Source organism: Myotis davidii, unplaced genomic scaffold (assembly GCF_000327345.1).
Source record: "Myotis davidii unplaced genomic scaffold, ASM32734v1 scaffold765, whole genome shotgun sequence".
Classification (NCBI taxonomy): domain Eukaryota; kingdom Metazoa; phylum Chordata; class Mammalia; order Chiroptera; family Vespertilionidae; genus Myotis; species Myotis davidii.
In genome coordinates this window covers 1,813,015-1,832,341 of record NW_006296056.1, presented here as the reverse complement: position 1 = coordinate 1,832,341, position 19,327 = coordinate 1,813,015, and the positions used below count along the sequence as shown (strand labels likewise).

Here is a 19,327-nt window from a genome sequence, read left to right as displayed (position 1 = left end):
CGTGCAGCTGAAGCCACTCCCCGAGCTCCGATTCAGGTGAGCAGTCGGGACCGGAGTCTGAAGGTTTGGATTTAAGTGACATTTCTGCCACTTGTCAGTCGAGGAATCATGGGCTTGATCTTTCTAAACCTGTTTTCATCCTTAGAATGGGGATCAGTAATATCTAACAGATAAGACAAAGCCAGGGTTTATCCTGTGTGTCTATGGACAGCGCTTAGCCAGGTGCAGAGAGTCAGTCACCATGGGACGCACCAGGACTGTCTATCTTGGCTCCTCCAATTCCAGCGTGTGCGGCTTGGACAAGGCCAGCGAACCCCAGGGCTGCAGGTCATGCAGCTTTTGAGTTCTCATTTTTTCTAAGGAACCTCTTGCTCTGATAGCCTTGCGGCCCTAGGACCAGACCCTCACCACCAGCACGGGCCCACTCCTGGGAGCACGGGTGAAGGCACACTAAAAGAGCAAAGCTGAGGAAAGTGCGAGAAGTCTGAACACTGTTTTTCACTTGGCATGTGTGTCTGCCGGGGCGGGGGGTGGGGTGGGGGCTGAGCTGTGCTCCTCCCTCCCTCCCCAAAGGAAGACAGTATTACTGCCCTCAGGACACTGCCGCCTCTGGCCTGTGATCTGTGCCATTTCCTTATTCCCCCGCTCCCTTACAATGATAAGTAGCAGTAGAGCCTTTTTTGAAAAATAGATTTTTCTAGTAAATTCTGCAGCACCCTGAGGAAAGGCCCTAAAGCTGCTGGCCTCCGTACCTCGGGCGCCGGCTCTGAGGTTTAAGTGAGTCCCACAAGCCACCTCTGCCTCCCCGAGCGCCGCTGCACCCCACACACGTCTCAGACGGGGAGGCTGCAGCACCCGCCCCCCTTTCCTTTAGAAGCGGGTGCCAGTGCACGAGACGAGGTTAGTTTGTCAGTTGATTAAAAACACAAAGAATTAAGCGGCACAGCGAATAGCCTTGGAGGAATTGCAAAATCCTGCTTTCCGTCCAGTCGTTCCGCTCTGCGTGGGAGACACGCGGTGGGAGACACGTGGACACCTTCGCGACCAGGCCCCCACCCAGTCCGACAAGCACATGGGAACTTGGAGCCGCAGCTCTCGGCCCCGAGCGTTTGTTTGAAACCGAGTCTCTCTCTCAGGACGACAGGCCGGTCTCCTGGGTCAGCGGGAAACTGCCTGCCCAGGAAGCGAGGAGCCAGGGGCTGGGTCACCATGTCCGACGGGCAGGCAGTCCCCACACACGCATGGCTTCCTCCTCACCAAGGGCCCCCACCCAGCCTCCCGGGGGCGCCCCCAGGCTGAGGTGGAGCAGGCGGTAGAAGCCTTTTCCCAGGTCTCAGGTCCGCGACCTGCAGGTCAGTAACTGCGATCGGGCGGGTCACCCACAGCCCCAAGCCTCGTGTCCACAAAACGGGTCATGGCAGCCTACGTGTTGCTGGAAGGGCTACGCAGCAAACCCGTGCGGGAGGGTGCCTAGACGCCGAGATGGCCAGTGACTGTCGGGCAAGCGGGAACTTGGGCAAACAAGACAAGCATGGGACGTCCTGAGTCCACAGGGTCTTGGACCGCAGGCTGTGTATGGGGCAGCTCAAAATGGACCGGACAGGCCGAACACACCATGCCCGGCCGATGGTGCGGCAGGCACTGGGCCCTCCCACTTCCTGGTCTCCGTGTCATGCCGCTTACTAAGTGTGAGGCCAGACACGGGCACCAGGAGGAGGGGGCGGGCGGCAGGCGGGTGTGGCGATGCCTGCCCAGCTCCTGCCCGCTGCTCTGGCGGACCCCTGGCTGGGCTGGGGCTGGCCTGCATAGCCGCTGAGGTGGGAGAGATCTGACACCTCCCTTCTCCCAGAAGCAAAGTGCCAACAGGCTGTGCTGCGAGGGCTGCGCTGAGCCATTCGCCTCCTCAACATAAACCGGTAAACGGAGCCCAAGAGTGACGGGGCTCCGGGCACTGCCCCACGGCAGAGTCTCAGAGAACAGAGATGGGGAGGGGCGCCCACTGTGCAATGGCCATCAGCCACAGCATCCTAAGCGGGCCCTCACAGAGATGCCAGCGGGGAGCCAGCCCTCTCTGAAGTCTATGCGCGCAGGTATGGGAACTCCCCAAACCAAAGTGTGACTCAGCCACCCTACCATGAGCATCGGCTGCCAGCCACCTGCTAGTCTCCCTCCCTTTGGGGGAACAACACGTGTAAAGATGAGACGTTAAACCCGTTTTCTCGCGTTTACAGAGGCCTGTCCAAGCCAAGGGCTCCGGCCATCGATGGTGGACTGGGCCCCAGGTGTGGTGGCTGCTCCCCGAGCCGAGGGCACCCTTACCTGGGTGGGGGCCTCGGGCGGCATGGGGGATGGTGACTTGGACTGGAAGGCGTCCTGGGATATGAAGCCCGAGTCGTGCGAGGACACGCTGGACAGCCGCACGGGCGCCTGCTGGGCCAGGTTGGAGCTGCGGCAGCGGTAGTGGGAGCTGGGCGAGTGCGAGTGCGAGCCGCTGGAGCGCGAGTCGCTGCTGTTCACGCTGTTCAGGCTGCTGCGGGGCCAAGCAGAGGGGCGGGTGAGAGGAGGGGCCAGGAAACAGGCGGCGGGGGGGCAGGGAAGGGGGGACAACAACGTCATCGGCTCTGCCTCGGAGCAGCACAAGCCGTAAGGTATGTTCCCAAAGCGCCACTTCATTAGGCTCGTAAGCAGGCCTTGTTCACGTGAGCCCTGGGGAAAGCGAGCTGCCAGGACTCGGGTCTCTGATGGACGGAGTGGCGAGGCGTCTGGGGCATGGAGGCCTGTGATTCTGCAAAGCCAGGTCCTGCCCAGTTCTGCCAGGGCCTCGACCAGCAGAGCTGGGGGACCTGGTGCCCGCGGCAGGAGAGGAGAGGCTGATCTTATCTGGGCCCCGTGGCTACACCAGGAAGGCGTCAGTGTGATGTGGAAGGAATGTGCGAGTGTGACCCTTGGCTGGGCCACCTGGGCCCGCGAGACCAAGGTCATCCAGCCGACGCTGCTCTGGCGGTGCAGGCGCCAGGGGCCAGGACAGGGTGATCTTATCCTCAGTGTGTGTGTCAGTGCTGCATGAACAAAGCTGGTGCTTTAACGAATGGCTCTACCCTGATCATGGGCATCTCTCTGTTAAAATATCTGTGGGCCTGTTGTTAACAGTCCCTCTGGCAAGACGCAGACAGCTTTCAGCGACTGAAGACAATCCACACTAAGCCCTTTGCTTCTGAGAATAAACAGTAAACTGGATGTCGAGAAATCACACATGCCCTCTGGGTGTCTTGTCCGCATTCCCTTTCCAGTCGTAAGAAAAGTGCTCTGCCGTCTGTACACCAGCTCAGAGCATGAAAACCAGAACGCTGAGCAGTCCCCGGTCCGAGCAAGCAGAGCTGACACCTACAGGGCAGCCCTAGAAGCAGCTGAAGGGATGAAATGAGCAGCCCAGCCTGGGATTCGAAAGTGTGGTTCCTGCTCCGAACCCTGAAAGTTTCCTGTCCAAATGTGACGCTAAGAAGGCGGTCAGGCACCGCAACTGTCCACACTACGATTACTTGGTGCGACAGTCCTGACAGATACACTGGGGCATGCTGGGAGAAGGCTGCTGGGGGTACTGCTCACGAGGCTGACTTTCCACTCCCATCGGCCAGGAGGGGGGATGGGGGGCTGACGGGGAAGCCATGCAACGGCCTCCAGTGGCTCATCCTGGACATCAGTGTGTCATGGTTGTCTCCGGAAAGTAACACAGTGAACCAGCCGGCGAGGCTCAGTGGTTGAGCATCAGTCTTTGAACCAGGAAGTCACAGATTCCTTGTCAGGGCACATGCCCGGGTTGTGGGCTCAGTCCCCAGTGTGGGGCATGCAGGAGGCAGCCAATCAATGATTCTCTCTCCTTCTCCCTTCCTCTCTGAAGTCAATAAAAATGTATTTTTAAAAAATATTTAAAAGAGTAAGAAAAAGAAGAACTGTTCTCAGAGCAGGGCGGAGCCTGGCTTCTCTTACCTGCAGACACTTGACTTGCGGGACATGGTGGTGCTGGGGGACGAGGGCGGCGTCTGGTACGACCAACTGTAGTCAGAGCCTTTCAGGTCCAAGATCACCTACGGGGACAGAGCCAGGCGGGTAGGTAAGCGAGGTGCGGAGAAGGGAAGCCTTATCTGTCACATCTTAAAACCCGTAACATCCAAATGCTGCCAGGGGGTGGGGATTATACGCTACTAATCCATTAATGTCATAATCCTTTTTCTGAGACAAGCAAAAATGTAGTGAATGATGGGGGGCTGAAATATCAGCAAAAAAGAGAGGGAGGGAGATGTACGGTGACAGATCAACACTGTACGAGCGCCGTTTATACCCACGGCTAGAACTGGCAGGGTTTTCGTCCTGAAGCACCACCAAGACCATATGGTTTCAGGATCTGTTGGTCTTGCATTTTCGCCATTAGAGCGTCAGCGGTCACCTGTGCCCTATTGGCCCAGGACTCGCTATTATAAACGTGACAGAATCAAGAGCAAACCAATTCTTTCACAGTTACTTCTACGTCTGTCTCCCTCACTTGATAGCTACTTGAGTGTAAGGTCTCCTTTTGTTCGTACAGTAGGTGCTCTATAAATGTCTACTTACTGAGAGAGAATGCATGCTGGGGTCTCGTAAGGGAAATTTCACAGAATGGAAAATAAAAGCTCTCCGATTTGCCTTCTGAGCTGGCTCTCCAAAGGGGCGACAAGAATTTGATGCAAAGGCCAAAAGTCACGATGTGATTCGTCAGGTGTTTCCCAGACATGTCTCTTCCCACGTGATACAGTGTGACTGTCACATGACCCAGTTAATGAGCACCAAAAATGTCATCTTTCTCGTAAGAGAGACCCTCCTTAGAATGGTTCACATGACGGCCAAGATACACACACGTCAGGAGTGTATTTCTAGAGGGAAGATGGACACAGAGGCTAAGAGCACAGACTCTGGGCCATCGGCGTGGCTCGGTGACTGAGGGTCAACCTGTGAACCAGGAGGTCAGGGTTCGATTCCCGGTCAGGGCACGTGCCGGGTTGTGGGCTCCATCCCCAGTGTGGGGAGTGCAGGAGGCAACCGATCAATGATTCTCGCTCTCATGGATGTCTCTCTCTCCCTCTCCCTTCCTCTCTGAAATCAATAGAAATATGTTTTTTAACGAGCACGGGCTCCAGAAGCTGACTGCTTGGTTCAAATCTCAGTCCTGCCACCAACGAGCTGGGTGAGCGTGGCTCAGGGACTGTTCCCGGCACCGAGTGTCCTCTGTAAGGGGGGGCCCTGGGGAAGGTGAGCCGAGGAGGCCCCGTCCCCGAGCACACACAGGCTCTGCACGGCTGGCAGAGACGGGATGGGCACTGTGCGCCTCACTGTGAAGTGTGAATGTGATGTGGTGGGATCCTGCCCCCAGGACCCTCGGGACCTAGAAGCGCCTCTCCCTGGGTTGCTCCCCGAGCGCCTGGCAGCATGCCTACCTGCTCACTGGAGGAGGGCAGCTTGTGGGGGTCCATGGTCAGGCTCTTCAGGTCTTCGGAGATGGTCTGTAGGTGCGTTATCTCCCCCAGCATGGAGATTTCTTCCTCCTGCCGGGCAGGGGCGCAGCGCGTTATTAACAAGGGGGTGGGTGGGGGCTCACTTCATCGTCCCGGCCCGACCGCCTCTATTAGGGTCACTGGCTGACCCTTTCGACTTTTCAGGAAAGGCCCCCGGGACTGGGACATTTGCTGAAGGCACCACCAGCCTTTCTTCTGGGAAGAGATCCGCCATCGTTGGAGTGGCCTGCGTGCCGCGGACAGGGGTGCACCAGGCCACAGCGAAGCCACGGTCCGCCTCGCAGGGTCTGGGCTGCAGGCCGCTGGAAGGGCTGCCTGCCTTCCCACAGGTCTGCAGCCGGCCCTCCAATTTATTAAAAATGGGCCTATGTTGCCCTGGCCAGTGTTTCCCAGTGGCTTGGGCATTATCCCTTGCACCCAAAGGTCACCTGTTTGATTCCGTGGGGGTACATGCCCGGGTTGTGGGCTCAATCCCCAGGAGGGGTGCATAGGAAGCAGCTCATTGATGCTGCTCCCATCATTGTTTCTCTCTCTCCCTCTCCCTTCCTCTTTCTCTCTTATCAATAAAAATATATTTTATAAAAAGAAAAAACAAGACTATTTGACTTGTTGAGGCTCTTCCCATATTGATCTCACGGCCACTCCTTGGTATGTAGCTTGGCCAGTGGGTCACCCAATCCCCTGGGAGCCTGTTTAAAGCACAGGGGATGGGTCCCCACCCCTAGAGCTGGGCTCAAGGATGTGCATTTCAAACCAGTTCCCAAGTGACGCTGCTGGCCTGGAGAACACACTTTGAGAACCACTCTGCCAGGCTTTCTTGACTCGGGGAGAAAAGGTAAGCGCAGCAACTGGTGCTAAGAACAGGAGAGCTGTGGCTGTGCGGCCAGCAGCAACGTGCACAGAAGTCCTGGTCCCTCCTATCCTGATTCCCGACGCAGAGCAGGTGCCCATGACTGGAGCATGGGGCTAGATAAACAGGAGGGAGTCTCCTCCCCATGGCGCTCTGGGCCTCCTGGAACTTCCCACCAACTTACGATCACTGGCCGCAGCATGGAGATGAAGGTGCAGAACCGGCCGCGCTCCTCGATCAGCGCCTTGCGGACCGCCTGCTTCTCGGTCTCCTCCAACAGCAGGTACTTGTCGTTGACGTCCTGGAGCGCGCTGTCCAACTGTGGCTGGATGTCACCCCTCCCTGCGAACGACAGGGCCAGCGGCTGCTGAAACAGCGCCCGGGGCGACCGCCCCCTTCCCTGGGGTGCTGGGGGGGACCACACTCGTCCGAGACTTTAGTTACTCAGTTACACCCAGAAAGGATGTAAGGTGCTGCTGCTCTGGGCCAGCCTTTTCCACGTTCCAGGGATCCTGGCTCATTCCCGCGAGGAGGGTTTCCGGGAAGGCGACTCCTGACTTGCCCTGTTGCCCTGGGCAGCCCCTCAGAGGCCTCTGCCAACAAACCCCGGGACATGGCAGCCAGACGGAATTCCTGCCTCTGAGCACATTCTGAACAAGGCGAGGGCCTGTGGATGTCCCCAAAAATGGGCAAAGCTGGCTTTGCTGGGCCAACCTCCATCAAAGAGCCTCTGTTTGCACAGGAGTTTGTCCCGGAAGCAGGGGTGGCCAGCGTCAGCTGGCTCTGTGGCCGGGGACTCCCGGGGGAGAGCTCTCCATGCGCTTCCTGTGAAACAAGCCCCGTCATCACGGGATCCCAGCCGGGTCGCAGGCGAGAAACTGAAGGTGGGATCGATGCTGAGCTGGGTCCGTGTCCAGCCAGGTCCACAGACCCCGCTACGGAGGCAACCATTTCTAGCGTTTATAACAGGGCGTTAACCTTGGAAACAATTCTAGAACATGGTTGGACAACTGTCTTTATAAATAAAGTTTTATCAGAACACAGCCATGCCCCATGATTTACACAGTGACTAGGCCCACTCCTGCTGCAACTGCAGGGCAGCATCTCCGAGACGGACTTCACAGTCAGGCCCTTTGGAGGAGAAGTCTGCTGCCCTAGAAGGTAAACTGGGACGAACGGGCCCTGTGTCAGGGGTGCGGCTACTGTAAACCTGACCGGCAGGGGGAACGAGGGTGACCGCCTGGGAGGCCAGTGTGTGAGCTCCCCGACCCCGGCTCCCCACCCAGGGCCCCCCCGCATCATCCAACCCTGAGACAGAACTTCTAACTTCTCCAGGGCAGGCTTGTGGACTAGCCCCCTTCCCCAGCACAACGCCACGTGTGCATACAACAAGTGCTCAACAGATGCTTGTTCTAAACACAGCATATTCGAGACGGAGGCCTTAGGGTCATCCGGGCCCACCTGCTGGTGTTTCAGCGGAGGTCAAGGCCTAGGGAAGGCGGGGCCCTGTGCAGGGTCACTCGGGGAAGGGGGAGAGTGGGGACGGCGCCCACACGGCCTGTGCCTCTGTGGCCGGGCGGGAGCCGGTGAACCAACACCACTCGCCTCCTGCCCGTCACCACGTCCCCCTCTTAGCAATGACGCAGGGAACTTTAAATGTAACGCACCGTTTGAAAAGAAAAGGGCCAGGGAAGATGGCCTCGAATGAAGGATTAGATTCTGTGTTTTCTCTCATAAGCAGGCGAGAGGCTTAAATTGGAGCAAGAGGGCAGCCTTCAAGAGCGCCCCGGCAAAGAGGTCCTTGGGGTTTGTAAGGACGTCGCTTCTGAGGCAGCGGTTACATTCAGAGTCAGCACAGAAAGGGAAGTCACATGCAGCCAGAGGTCGCCCCGGACACGCCTCCGCTGTCTGTAAGCACAGTGAACAAGGTGCATGCAGAGCCCTCACCACGTGAGCACACACGTGGGGGCGGGGCACCACACTCCGCACGCTGACCCCACGGCGAACGGCATCCAACCATCACAGGGACCTGCTGCCTGAGAAGGTCCCGCATGTCCTCAAGGTGACCCGCTCAGATTCCCCCATCAGTCACCATCCAGCCAGGATACTCCTATCAGGGCCCCAGCATCTCCAGCCGCTGCCATGGGGATGCAGGGCAGCCATCCCCACACACTGGCCTGGCCGCTGGACCGCGGCTCTCCCGAATTCTTAGTGGACAGGAAGCCCACGCGGGCATTCTCCACCCTCTGGGAGGGCACACAGCTGTGCCACAGACACGAGCTCCAGGAGGGAAGCCGGGTCGACACCCCTATGAGAACTGTGGGTTCCCTCCTCCTCTATTTAAGTGCTGGCTGCGCACCCGAATCCACGTACTACGCCAAGCGTGTGCACGACACAGGCCCCCGGGCGGTGAGGCCCTGGGACGTGCCCACGTTCCCTGCTCCCCTGCCACCTGCAGTGCAGGCCGACCCTGGGTCTAAGGCCTTCTGCACACCTCTCAGCCTCTTCCTGACACCCCAGCCCACAACACACGGAGGCTGCAGACCAGGTCGGCATGCTCTTAACTTCCATGGAGGAGGTGGAGGGGGTGGAGAGAAAGTACACCAAAAGGCACAATGCTTGACCAATGGCTTGGATGTGCTTTGATTATGGCAGCAATCCCTTGTATTATCAGTCTCTAACGGTAAGAAACTGGAAACGTGTATCTTTTCTTCCTTTCGTGAGTTATAAGGCACATGTCTATCTGTAGCTAATAGAACTGGGTTTTAAAAATATACTTACAGCGAAAAGCAAAGTGAGCAGAACCAAGTGTTACCTAATCTCATAAACAGGAATCTACAGGATTCCATATTCTAGAAGACTTAGTTTAAACATGTGTTGTTATAATTAAAGGACTTTCAAGTTGCGGTGTTCTAAACTAAGTATAAGCTGTCAAGATTGTTGTAATTATAGTTGCAGTGAGTACATTTCTACTCGGGATGTCTCAGAACCTGAAAACACACTTTTATTGTGTTTTTATTTCTTAAATTCACTGACACAACGTGTAACCATGTTTATGAAAAGCAACTGTGCAGGAAGTGACTCCACGCCCCAGTCGGATGCACTGGCCTTCAGACACGGAGGTCTTTGCAGGCCCACAAGTCAGGTGGGAGTGGAGGGCAGCCTGTTCATTTCCCCGGCAGCAGCACCGGCACCTCCGCACACGTCCTGGCCGCTCCAGCTCCCTCCCACACGGACTCTGTCCTCTCCTTTCGCCTCTGTCACCACCCTCACTGGACAGCTGCAAGGGCCCCTCGTATGTCACCCCGACTGCGTTTAGATCGGCAGCCCCGATTCCTTTAAAAATGCAAGTATTATCACTTCTTGTCAACAGCTCCTGTTTCTTTCAAGAAAAGTCCAATGTCCTTAACACGGCCTGCCTGCCAGGCAAGCATGGGTCAGCCGGTCCACTCCTGGGCTCGAGCTCTTCACCACTCCCTCCCCTCCCCCTTCCCTCCGCTTCCCACCCGCCTTCACAGACGCTCTCCCTCCTCCCCACCTGCCTGGCCTGCTCACCCTGCAGGTCTCCATCCTTCAGGCAAACCCTCCTCAAACTCTCTCCTGAGATTAGGATTCGGCCGCGTGAGCTCGGAAGTTCCTGTTACGCCTCTTTCACGACACGCCCAGTACTAGGCCCATCTTTCTCTCTAGTTCTCTGAGTGACGTCAGGCCCCCACGGATCCCGCACCTTCTGCCCAGCACACCTGCCTGAAGACAGGTGCAGGTACCTGCGGATGAAGGAGGCAGGGAGAGACTAGCTCCCTCTGTTTGCTCACTGGCCCCCACTGCCCAGGCCTTCTATGGCCTAAGACCATAAAACTAGCAAATTTGAGGCCAGCCTAGCAGCCAAAAGAAGGGAGGGGCGCCTCCCATGGGCTTTGAGATAAAACTCCTGAGGCGGGACCGTGTGTGACCTGGCCTGTGCGGCCTGAGCCATCTCGGTCTTGAGAATGTTTTCTCTCTGCCAGTTCCCAGGTCTCGGAATCCCGAGGCACAAGAGCCAGGAGCCTCTGCTGCCCAGGGGACACCACACGATTCTCCTTTTCCCAAGAAACGTTCCTGGACCATGCCCTCGGATGGGCGGGCGCCAGGGCATGGCCAGCGTGGCTCCCTGAAGGAAGGGGGTTGCCGGTTGTCTGCTGGTTAAGGAGGGAGAGTTCACAAACCTTCCTGGAGTGGCATGAAGAGCCCTTACCTTCCCAACATTTACTCTGTATTTTCTTTAATTTTTACATTCATGTTCGAGGCAGGAATTAATACCCCCCTTAACAGAGGGGGAAACTGAGAGCAGGGAAGGCCAAGTGGCTGGCACAGGGCCACCGAGCTGGGGATGGGCCCGGCCGACCCCCGCCCTCGGCCTTTCTGGCTCAGAGGCCCCCTTCACGCTCACAGCAAACATGCCGGGAGCTGAGTGGCCCACGTCCGCCCGCAACAGCCCAATTCAAAAGCCAGTCGGTGCCATCAGCGTGAGGCGGGACCTCCAGCCCCTTCCCACGCACACTGCAGCCCTCACCTGAGCCTCGTGGACCATGCAGACACCAGGCTTGGACCATGCAGACACCAGGCTCGGGGGGAGGGCTTCCCCGCGGAGAACAACCCAGGCCACCCCAGCCAAGATCGCTGTCAGAAAACATCCAGTCACTTGTTTTCCGGAGACAGATGTCTGAGGAAGCCACCAGAATCCCACAGAATGACTGCATCTGCCCTGACACAAACACTGCATTTCACTCTAACAGCCCCCCTTGCCACACCTTTGCACCTCACAAATCAAGCTGTGTCCTGCAATCCATGGCGTGTCGCCGTAGTTTAACCAGCAGGGGCTTCTTTTTCGTGGTTTAGAAAATAATGGTGCATCTTACGATAGATGGCATCTTCGAGCCGGTGACAAATGGGACATAAATACAGATGTGGGCACGCAGGGTGAGCTGGAGATTCGATTCTGGAATGAAAAATTCCCTTTCCCAAGGGAAGCGGCTCCCATTATCCCTCTACAGGCCTCCCCAATGTCCGGCAGCAGGACTGCACTGATTCCCCAAAGGGAAAAGAAAGACAGACTGGAGGCTTTTGACTTAAAAATGTTCTAACTCAACTTGTTATTCTGTCAACATGCTGGGCCTCAGTGTCTCCTCATCTGTGAGCTGTGAATAGCAGTGAGTTCCTCGAGCTGAGATGGCTCCTGAGACCAAACGACCTCGTTCCTATGAGGCACGCAGCATGGAGTGGGCACTGGATGGGGGTCAGCGCCATTGGGACCACACGGCGTGCCTGGCACCTCAGCAGGGGGAGGATGCAGGGCACGGGGGGGTTTTAAAAAATAAGCATTCAGTTCGAGGTCCATAATCCTTCCCCTAAAGGTAGGCGTTTCGTCATCGAGATTCGCTGGTCCTGAGCAAGCAGCTGTCCGTCAAAGCAAAGACTGAGACGAGACGGCTCAGAGAACCACAGAACCCCAACCCCCACGGCGACCTGGGCTCACGGAGAATCCACGTCGCCTCCTGTCACCAGGAAGGCTCTTCCTCTGTGGTTAGAGAAACACTCCCGCCCTCCACCCATCGCCTGACCCAGGAACCTGCAGCCCCTCCACTCCCCCTTTCACTTACTTTCTCCCAAACAGCTCTCGAGCCCGATCACCTCCCCATCCCTGTGCCCTGGCCACGGTCACCTCTCACCTGAACAAAAGCCACTCGCTAACGAGGTGTCCAGTTGGGCCACTTTCTATCTAACCCAAACAGACACTGTCTATCTAATCCAGAGAGACACCGTCACAGCGGAACTTTCTAGAAACCAGGAAGTCTTCAAGGGCTTCCACACAGTCCCTGAAAGCCAAGTCTTTCCTGATCGGGTCCCTGCTCACCTCCGCCTAGTCCTGCACCTGAGGAGACAGAGGCCATTCGCACCTGCGCCAGGTCTCCAACTACAGCACGATCTCCCAGCTTCCCTCAGCGACGGGCTGGGGGGTACAGGGGATGGGGGCGATGCCTGGGGGCATCTTTTTGGGGTGATGCCAGTGCTCTGAAATCAGGCGGCGGGAATGGCTGCACAACACTGTGAACGCACCAAAGTGCCAGCATGCACCTGTCCAATGGACAAGGCCACGTTCCGTAAAACTTATCCCGGTGAGCACTGAGCGTGCTGTCTCACCGCCTCCCGAAGGGGCACTGGGCACTGTCCGCGCTGCTCCACAGCCCAGTGTGGGCCCCGGGAGGATCGCCATTCGTGAAGCTGGGGAAGAACCAGCCCAACGTCACCATGAGGGGAAGTCAGGGGAAGTCGAGGCAGAGCTGTGCCCCCACCTGTCAGGGAGACCCGGGTGGCTCAGGTTTGTTGTCGTCAGTGACAGAATCCATCCCAAACCCCCCGTGGGAGCTGCTCAGTGCGGATGCTCAGACACACGGACACCTCGCAGACGGGCCTTCCAGACAGACGGACAGCCCCGAGATGCCAAGAGCAGCGTGAAGGTTTAGTAGCAAAATCACCCACAGGATGAGGTCTGACATTCAATCAAGAAGAATCATTCTGATTATTGAATTTGAGTACCCAATACCTTTGAAGTTGGCCATTCCACAAACTCTGCTGAAATAAGAAATACTTTGTTGGGTTGGGTTTTGTTTTTTTTTAATGAATTCTAAGTTTTGAATAGAACTCTCTAGTTCTGGGGGCACGAAGTAAAAGATACTTTGCCAGCTTAGTTAACACAACCAAATCTGATTTGGAAATTACTGTGAGCGAGTTACTGAATGTGGCTCTACAGGTTTCGTTTGTAGTATAAGCACACACACACACACACACACACACACACACATATATATTCTTAGATACATATGTATGTATAAAGATATTCCCTGGGGAAGGGAGGGTTTAAATCACTCTGTATTTCTTCTTTCCATGAGTCTAAATTGGATTATGTTGATTCAAAAGCTCTTTGAATGTCATGCTAATCCATGAAAGTGCCACACATGGAAGGAAGAAAGTGATTGAACACACGCACACACAATTTTCTTAAAGTCATAGAGAATTAAGTAGGCACCGCTGATTGTCCTGAGCTGGGAGGAGAGCGTGGGCCACGGGCATAGTCCTGGGCACGCCCACAGCAAGGACCACACCGTGACCAGCACCAGAGGTCAGATGGCAGACTTACCGAGAACTTCCACTGGCGGGGGACGCACGGTGAGAAAGTGCAGGATACACAGTTGACACAAAAAGGAAAATAACACCGTCAAACTGGTATTCGAGCAGCAGTCTTACCTCCCTTTCGCGTGTCCATCAGTCCGTGGCAGCCACTGGATTTTACCACAGGAGGCAGCCACCAATTCAACCCACACCCCCAAGACCACACAGCCGTGCGCCCTGCCCTGACGCACTTCCCTTCTCCTCTCAACAGAAAGCCTCCCAGCTAGGAATCATCACGCCCAGCACAGCAAGGTTCTTCAAAGAGGGATGGAGACTACATTCCCAAAGAAGTCGGTTAAGATGCTTGACCAAAACACCCTTTCAAGTGTAATGTGTTGTACCTTGAAGAGTCACTAGGAAAAACCTGTGACACAGAGTTTGAGCTGGGGTGGAAATGAAAAATAATTAAAGAATTAAAAACTGTAGTATAAAGACAAATGATATGCTAGTCTGGAACTCTGTGAGTCTGTTTACTGGGCTTATACTATGAACTTTGTAGCCGCTGCTGACAAAGGACGGATGTGACTGTTAAATGTCAGGCTCAAGGGTGAGCGTATTAAAATGTGCCAGGTCTCTCCAAGGATGTCCATCGAACACCTGGTGTGAACCTCAAGGCATCACAACACTTTATAAGCCAAGAGTCCAGGCAGCAGCCCCTGAAGGAGACTGGACGGATGGAGGGGCTGACGAGACCCAAACTAACCGGAAGCCTCAGATAGCCGATTTCTCCCGACCCGAAACCCGCAGCATTCCTAGTCCATTCTCGGGCCACTCGGAGCACCCTATCACAAACGTGCGCCCGAATGACGCGTCTGGTCCCTCCGAGAAGGCTCCATTCACCCCAGAAATACACAAGTACGAACACTTGGTAAAAATAATGCACTTATGTATTTTAGAAACAAGTTGTTTATAAAGGAAAGACATTAAAAGCTGTTTTCTGGAGTAACTAGAAAATCACCTAGAACATTCCCAGCTGCTGATCTGACCTGGCTGCAGACGTCAGCACACATGGCCACCTAATCTGGAGGGGATATGGGACCCGAGACCCCAGCTACGTGCAAGACGGAGAGACGGCCGCTTCCAGTCACAACCTCCATCCTCTCAACCTTCAGACTCACGGGCCCTGAGAAACCGCCCCACTGAGGGCCAGTTACTCCCAAGTCCCGGGACCAGAGTCTCTCTCCGTGTCCCACAGGCCAGCGCCCGAGGCCCGGCCCCGAACCTTTCTACGGGCGCCCTGACGGGAAGCGTACGGCCTCCCAGGGAAGCCCGAGCCCGTGCCCGGCAAGTCTAATGCCAGAACCTTCGCTCACGCTGCACTGCCCGCTACCCATCAGGCTTTCCTGTTGGGCCAGATTCCGCTCACTGACAACACCAGCACCTTGGAGTGGCAGCCTCCATGCAGAGCTCGGATAAAAGGATTATCGCTGCAGCCGAGAGCTTAAAAGGGTCTTCGGGAAGAGCAGAGGGAAAATAGCTCCTTTTCCTTACCTCATCCTTTCACCGACTCCCCACCTTAGCCAAGCCATCACCGTCTTCCCAGGCCCCTCCCTCTAAACCAGCGGTTCTCAACCTGTGGGTCGCGACCCCTTTGGCGGCCGAACGACCCTTACACAGGGGTCACCTAAGACCATCAGAAAACACATATGTAATGACATATTGTATTTGTGATTCATCACTATGCTTTAATTATGTTCTATTTGTAACAATGACATTGGGGGTCACCACAACATGAGGAACTGTATTAAAGGGTCACGGCATTAGGAAGGTTGAGAACCACTGGTCTAAACCCATCATCTCTCCTCTCTCACTGCCGCCAGGCTGGCAGGTAGGTGGAGATGCGCTCCCACTGTTTCCCAGCCTGCACTTCCACGGGACCTCGGATTCAGTGGACTTGGTGGCAGCGTTACTTACAAACTTTCACCTCTGGATGCGCTAAAATGCTACTGGCCACAAGCCCTATTGCTTGCCGACCACTCGCTCCCAGGGGCCCTCGCTGGATAGAAGGTCGTGGTGAGAAGCAACCAGACCAGGAAAACACACCCGGAAGAAACAACGGGGCCAACACTAACCGAAACCCTGACGTGGGTGGAAACCCTGCGACCGCTCGCTATCTTGGAACGGCTTGGGGTTTATGTAAGAACCAGGAGGGCATTTCTCAGAAATGTCGGAACCTTGTCCTGTGCTCCCCTCTCTTCCACAAGCCAGTCCACCTCTCCAGGCGTGTTTGCTTTTAATTCAAAAAACGAACTGCTTGTCCAGGAAAGAGAACTTTGGTTTTGGGGCTTTCTACCTCAAAAGATCATGGTCCCAAATAAGCGATAAACGTGAGCCACAGAGCAGCCTGAGGGGAGAGTCCGCTCTATCCGCTGTGAGGCAGTGAATTAAGAGGCGTGGTGTCAGGAACAGTCTGGAAGGAATGTCACCTTCTCAGGCTCAGGAGAGAGCCCCTGCACTTAGGTCTTGGTACCAAGCTGCAAACACTTGCAAAGCGGATGCAGCCGGAGCTGGCTCCTCAGACTCCCAGTCGGGGCCCAAGAGCAAAGCTGGGTCCGGGCTCCGACAGCGACCGGTGTGTGGCGGCGAGGGGCAGGGAGGCGGGACGAGGGCCCCTTGACGGTCTGCGTTTCCTTCGGAGCCCCCACCCTCACGAACCCCATGGAAAAGCTCCCTTTTAGCAATGACTCTGGCTCCTGGGACAGCCATTTCTAACTCACGAGACTTACTAAGGGTTTCGGAGGTTACAGGCTGGGAAAGATGCAGGAGAAGATGACATCATTGCTGTAATAGTCAGAACAGCACATTTGCATAAAGGCCTTGTGCATGATCCCAAGAAATGTATAGGTTTCATGACAAGGTGCAGTAGGCATGACAACTGTCAGATGCCGGAGACAAAGGTGGAGAGGGAACAGGTCCAGGGCAGCTTTGCAAGGGCCTCAAGTGGACAGAGAGTCTGCCCCGAGAACTGCACTCAAGCGCAGCCTCTCGGCTCCCGGCTGCTCCCGGGGGCCGCCCGCGGAAGGAAATCTGCATCGAACTCTCAGCTTCAAAGACAAACCGAGCCCATGCGCTTTCCCCCAACTGACACAACTAACGGCAGAATTCGTCGTTACCTTTCTTCGCTTTCTTCTGCAGTTTCAGCGTGTCCGAGGACTTCTTCTTTATCTCTTGACGAGCTTTTTTGTATTCTACGAGAAAGCAGAATAATTGAATCACTTTACCACTCTGCTCAACAGCAAGTATTTTTGGAACAGCCGTTACTTTCATCACAGAGCGTAAACTGTGGCGCATAATAAACAGCTTCATCGGAATCCCGTGTGATAAGCACTTCGCGATGACGTCTTAGAGCGGGGGTTTAACTAACGTGACAAACGACAACACTCGCCGCCGTCTTTCCCAAAAGTACCCATTCCTATGAGCTGCTCAGAAAGACGGCATTTGGGAACATTTTACTGAAAATGGAAAATTCAGCCCTGCTGGCATGACTCCGCGGTTGATTGAGTCTCGACCTATGAACCAAGAGGTCAAGGTGGTTTGGTTCTGATCAGAGCACATAACCAGGGCGTGCAGGACGCAGCCAATCAATGATTCTCTCTCATCATTGATGTTTCTATCTCTCTCCCTCTCCCTTCCTCTCTAAAACCAATAAAAAAGTATATTTAAAAAATAATAAAATAAAATGAAAAATGTGTATTTTCTCAGCTCAAGTATCAGGAAATATTTTCAATATGATCCCCTCTCCTAAGGGCCGAAATCTCCTCAGGAAGGACCCACGTGGCAAGTCGCCGGCCAGATGTTACAGTTCAGGCAAGAGAACCTCGCACAACAGCAAAACCTAGAGCACGGGGAACTGGCGAAGCCCCTGCCACCTCTTTCACATTAATACGGAGGCCAGACACCCAGGAGGGCAGCCCACACCCACCATGTCCCTCCGGCCCCACCAACCACCTCCTTTGCCCCCAGGCCACGCCACTCCCGGATGCCCCATTTCTGCTGCTGGTATCTCCACCACCCAGGCGTGGACATCTAAAACGAGTCACCTCTTGCCTGGACAGCGTGGCTCAGTGGTTGAGCGTCAACCTATGACCCAGGAGGTCACAGTTCAATTCCTGGTCAGGGTACATGCCAGGTTGTAGGCTCGATCCCGTGTGGGGCGTGCAGGAGGCAGCTGATCAATAATTCTCTCTCATTATTAATGTTTCTATTTCTCTCTCCCTCTTCCTTCCTCTCTGAAATCAATGAAATATTTTTTAAATAAACAAACCTACAAATAAATAAAACGAGTCCCCTCGGCACTTCTCTCTCCCACTGCCCTCGTGTTCAATCCAGTGCCACCAGCCAGTTTCCTCAATTACTCCCCATGGCTCCCCTCCCCGCCCAAAGCCCCCAAAGCCCCCAGAGCCCTCATTTAAATGCTCTTACCACTGCCTGTCAGCCAGCCCTCCTGCCAGATGTGTGCCCTCGGGGCCTCCCACATGCTTTCCTCCCCAGCACACACACACCGTGTGCAGGCTTGGCCCTTGGAGACCATCTCCTGCCCCTTCCACACGGCCAGCACCCCGCCCTCCGGCTCCGGAAGACCCACAGGGCAGGGGTGTGTCTGTCTGGACCACACTGTCCCCAGAGGCTGGCACATGAGGCCCGGTTAGCTTCCATCATTAAAGGTGGCTTTAAATGGGCCGCCATGCCTTACGTAGGAACTCGGGCTGTGAAGCCTGGCATTACAGTTCACTTTTCTTTGTTAAGAAGTTGATTTCAGAGAGAGGAAGGAGCAAGGAGACAGAAACATCAATGATGAGAGAGAATCACTGATGGGCTGCCTCCTGCACGCCCCCTACTGGGGATCGAGCCGGAAACCTGGGCACGCGCCCTGACTGGAATCAACCGTGACCTCCTGGCTCATAGGTCGACACTCAACCACGAGCCACACGGGCTGGGCTTCGATTCACCTTTAATTCAGCGGATCACAACTCACGCCGCCAAGCGACCAGGCTGGCGGCTGCTGAAAACGGTCTGTGCCGAAACTCAAGCGCTGGGCCCTGCTGTGGGGTCACTTTTGACTCCTCATTTCCCACAGGACACCCGGAAAGGCCCACAGGACACGCAGGGACAGAGGGGCCCTTGGGGACGCCAGGAAACCCAGCAGAGGCACCAGCAGCACCACAGCCACCACGGCTCTCCGTGGAATGCTACCCACTGCGGACAGTGCGCCCGTACCTTTTGCGTGGTCTTTATCCAGCTGGTTGGCCACTTTCTTCCATTCTTCCATCTGTTCTTGAAGTGGGTTTATCAGACAGTCGATTAAAGCACTTTTACCAAAAGGGAAAGAAAGGGAGAAATTAAACAGCTATTTTTCTGTTGTCAAGGCTGAGCGCTTGGTTGTCAAAACATCAAAACCACCATTAGCTGAGGCGAGACAAGGCGGCGAACTACGCCCAAGCTCACGTTCAAACCCCGGCTGTGCAGCACACTCGTCCCCAGGATTCTCTGCCACGGCTGTGAGGCAGCTGCACGCGTGACTGACAGAACGCCCTCTCTTCTCACGCCCTTTTGTGTTTATTTTATTCAAAAGCAGCATTGTGTGCAGGTGGGGTCTCCCGCTGGCTGCTGTGAAAAGGTGATGATATCTGGGCCTCACCCCCCAGCTCACGGAAACGTTGAGGGTGAGGCTCCCCCCCCATGACTATTTCTAAAAAGACCCACGTGGCCCTAGCTGGTTTGG

At 55.5% G+C, this 19,327-nt stretch overlaps 1 protein-coding gene across 13 annotated transcripts in view; it reads right to left on the bottom strand.

Annotated features, from left to right (window-relative positions):
* The window catches only part of MTSS1 (metastasis suppressor 1), a 139,342-nt gene that overhangs the window by 8,296 nt on the left and 111,719 nt on the right, over positions 1-19,327 (bottom strand). For 9 of the 13 annotated variants that reach the window (XM_006770969.2, XM_006770968.2, XM_006770972.2 and 6 more), the window contains 7 exons: positions 18,823-18,914; positions 16,719-16,793; positions 13,574-13,585; positions 6,581-6,738; positions 5,469-5,576; positions 3,988-4,085; positions 2,320-2,530 (listed from right to left, as the gene is read on the bottom strand). In XM_006770969.2, the coding sequence (XP_006771032.1) occupies positions 2,320-2,530; positions 3,988-4,085; positions 5,469-5,576; positions 6,581-6,738; positions 13,574-13,585; positions 16,719-16,793; positions 18,823-18,914 (754 nt within the window). The remainder of the gene's footprint in view (positions 1-2,319; positions 2,531-3,987; positions 4,086-5,468; positions 5,577-6,580; positions 6,739-13,573; positions 13,586-16,718; positions 16,794-18,822; positions 18,915-19,327) is intronic. The other 4 variants (XM_006770970.2, XM_006770976.2, XM_006770977.2 and 1 more) reach the window with 1 other exon arrangement.